This window comes from Calidris pugnax, unplaced genomic scaffold, assembly GCF_001431845.1.
Source record: "Calidris pugnax isolate Ruff unplaced genomic scaffold, ASM143184v1 C15016452, whole genome shotgun sequence".
In the NCBI taxonomy this organism is placed as follows: domain Eukaryota; kingdom Metazoa; phylum Chordata; class Aves; order Charadriiformes; family Scolopacidae; genus Calidris; species Calidris pugnax.
Genome location: NW_015094443.1, coordinates 1 through 3,085, shown reverse-complemented (window position 1 = coordinate 3,085; position 3,085 = coordinate 1). Strand labels below are relative to the sequence as shown.

At 53.7% G+C, this 3,085-nt stretch overlaps 1 protein-coding gene across 1 annotated transcript; it reads left to right on the top strand.

Annotated features, from left to right (window-relative positions):
* The first annotated feature begins 135 nt into the window (after positions 1–135).
* LOC106900766 (myotubularin-related protein 4-like) lies at positions 136–3,045 on the top strand. The gene is made up of 5 exons (XM_014962902.1): positions 136–663; positions 902–1,030; positions 1,330–1,441; positions 1,898–2,093; positions 2,568–3,045. Exons 1-5 carry the CDS (start codon positions 384–386, stop codon positions 2,823–2,825), a joined length of 975 nt encoding a protein of 324 aa, XP_014818388.1. The 5' UTR covers positions 136–383; the 3' UTR covers positions 2,826–3,045.
* The last annotated feature ends 40 nt before the right edge of the window (positions 3,046–3,085 follow it).

The following is a 3,085-nucleotide window of genomic DNA, read 5'->3' as shown; positions in this document are numbered from 1 at the left end:
TCCTCCCAGCAGAGGGGCTCCAGCCTTTGGGGCATCTCCATGGCCTCCTCTGGCTCCAGCAGGTCCACGTCCTTACTTGCGGGGTCAGAGCGGGAGGCAGTGATGCCCTGGGAGCTGCTGCTGACCCCAGAGCTGCCACCATCTGCGGCGCTGGTGGTTCCCGACAGCCACTCCTGCAACCTGTTCCTCTGCAATCTTGCTGTACCAGATGCCCAGCCCCATTAGCCACTCCTGGGCTACTCACAGCCATCTTCTGTTCCTCACCGCTGCGATGCGAGTGACAGCTGTGGCACTGCTGTTGTTATGAATAATGAAATGCCCTGCCCTGTTTCACCACTTGGATGCCAGAGTAAATGGCGCAGCTGAAGCAGTGAGGAGGTTGCATGGGTGCTGGCTGGAGGTGGACCTTGCTGGGGTTGATCCTCACCCCTCCAGGGGCTTCACGAGGCTCTCCCTTCCTTTGCAGACACGTGCGCAACGGGGCAGTGATTGCCCGCTGCAGCCAGCCCGAGATCAGCTGGTGGGGCTGGCGAAACGCCGACGACGAGTATCTCGTGACATCGATTGCCAAAGCCTGTGCCTTGAACCCTGGAGTAAAGGTACCCGGAGGCATCCCGCACAACGGGAGCAGCGACGGCAGCGAGGCCTGTGACACGGACTTCGGTGAGACCGCTTGCTCCCCTCAGCTCGCTCCTAAACGTGGGACTTATTCAGCACTTCACACCTCAATGTTGCTGTTACGATGCTGGGTTTAAACCCAGTCTCCAGATGGATCATCTGGGCCCTGTCACACCTTGACCGTGGTGGGTGGGATGGGTCTCTGGGCTTGTTTGGTGGCACTGGAGGCCACTTGTAGGAGGAAGGGAGGTACTGGGTGCTCAGTCCATGTCTGTCTCTGCAGACTCATCCCTGACGGCATGTTCAGGTGTGGAGAATGCAGGAACTCCTCAGAAGCTGCTGATCCTTGATGCCAGGTCCTACACTGCGGCTGTGGCCAACAGAGCGAAGGGCGGTGGCTGCGAATGTGAAGGTACAGAGGGCTGAGCGCATCCCAGAACATCTTCCTCTTGGACCTGCTCTGTTGAGTGGGTCCTGAAGCGCAGCTGGGGGGGTCGGTATTTTGGTCCTTAGTCTCTGGGAGCACATTCCCCTTCCCACTTGTCCAAAGTCCATTATTTCGATGTATTGCTGCTGCCCGCAAGGCTTTTGTACAAAACCTGCCTTCCTGGAGACCAGAAATGGTGGGGTGAGGGGACAGCTCAAGCGTAGGAGACGGTTGCTGCAGTGGTGGCAGCTCTCTCTGAGCGTTTCCATCTCTGTTGTGTTCAGAGTATTACCCGAACTGCGAAGTCGTGTTCATGGGCATGGCCAACATCCACTCCATCCGCAACAGCTTCCAGTACCTGCGCGCTGTCTGCAGCCAAGTGCCAGACCCCAGCAAGTGAGTGACCCTTCTCTGCCTGAGTTTGATGCCGTATCTGTTAATGTCCGGGGTTTTTTTCCTCCTCCTTCCTTTTCCCTACCCCAGAAAATTTCTATCCCTTCCTTTTTCCTCAAAAAATGCAGGGATAGGGAAGCGCTCACAGTGCTTGAATGCTGCTTATTTTGCTCCCTGGTAATGCAGAAGGGATTGCAGTGCTACCTCAGTGTCACTTGGCTCTGTGTGTCCTCTGAGGGTCTCTAAAATGTGGGAAAAATTGAAATTAGGGGTTGGATTCTTTGCACTTACTCCCTTGCTGGCTACTCTTGAGCACGTTTTAGAAAAGACTGATTTCCATTGAGGACTCCAAAAAGACTTAGGTTAAAATAGATCTTTTTTTTTCCTTGGTTGGTTTGTGTTTTTTTTTAACACTGGATAGCTAAGCAACCATTTTCTTGCTTTTTGCACACCTTCTAGCTGGCTTTCTGCCCTGGAGAGCACCAAGTGGCTGCAACACCTGTCTGTCATGCTGAAGGCAGCGGTGCTGGTCTCCAGCGCGGTTGACAGAGAAGGGCGCCCGGTGCTGGTGCATTGCTCGGACGGCTGGGACAGGACTCCTCAGATTGTAGCACTGGCAAAGATCCTTCTGGACCCCTACTACCGGACCATGGAGGTACGAGCTGTGCTGTGCCGCTAGGTTGTGTCTGCTAAAAGGCAGCTTTTGGCTCAGAGTCTGGAGAAAGGAGCAGGATCACGTTTGGCCATAACTTTGTGGCGTTTCGGAGCTTCTGTTGTGGGTGTTGGTTTTTCCCATGTTCTCTTCCTGCCTGGTTTTGGTGAACTCCTCTGCCCAGCCTGGTGAAGTGCTGCAGTAAATAACCTCCTGTGTTCAAGGTTCAGCTGCTTCCCTACTCCTAATTGTTCGTATTCTCCAAGCTGTTTGTTGTCTACAACTAGCAGCTGTTTGTGTTTGGAAACCTCTGAGGCTCAGGTAGCTTCGCTCCCAAACCAGGCACCGCTGCGCCCTCCTTTCCGGCCCTTGAGGAGTCCTGCGTCTGCCTGGCACGGCTGGCACCAGGCTCGCCTTGTCCTGACACGCGCCCACAGCAAGTCTCTGCAAATAGGGTTTTTTTTCTTTTATTCACAGGGCTTCCAGGTGCTTGTTGAATCAGATTGGCTGGATTTTGGTCACAAGTTTGGTGATCGCTGTGGTCACCAGGAGAAGGTGGAAGATCAGAACGAACAGTGCCCAGTTTTTCTCCAGTGGCTGGATGCTGTTCATCAGCTTCTGAAGCAATTTCCTTGCCTCTTTGAATTTAACGAAGCTTTTTTGGTAAGAAATACGTGTGCAAACATCTCTCTATCCCTTGCCAGATGTGAGCCGAGGCAGAAGGGAAGGCTATGATATTTTACAGTGGTGTAGTTGAAAGAAAACAAAAATTGAATTCTTTAAAAATGTCTGGGTAGTGCCTGGGCTCTCTGCGGGCATTCCTGACATTCCTTCTCGCTGTGGGTCCAGCCCTGCCCTTTGGCTGCAGTATTTTGCCCTGGTTCTGTGTGTGCGATGCTTTTGCTGCCCGCGATTCCCTGCTCCTCCCAGCGGGTCCCGCAGCCCCAGGTACCGAGCAGGTTGCTCAGTGATGAGGGGTTTATGTTTTCTGCCTT

Bases quoted from the DNA above. Each gene is read 5' to 3' on its own strand.
- LOC106900766 (XM_014962902.1), top strand. From the start codon at position 384: ATGGGTGCTGGCTGGAGGTGGACCTTGCTGGGGTTGATCCTCACCCCT. The intron at 1,031-1,329 runs GTACAGAGGGCT...TGTTGTGTTCAG, and splicing joins CGGTGGCTGCGAATGTGAAG to AGTATTACCCGAACTGCGAA. The intron at 2,094-2,567 runs GTACGAGCTGTG...TTTTATTCACAG, and splicing joins CCTACTACCGGACCATGGAG to GGCTTCCAGGTGCTTGTTGA.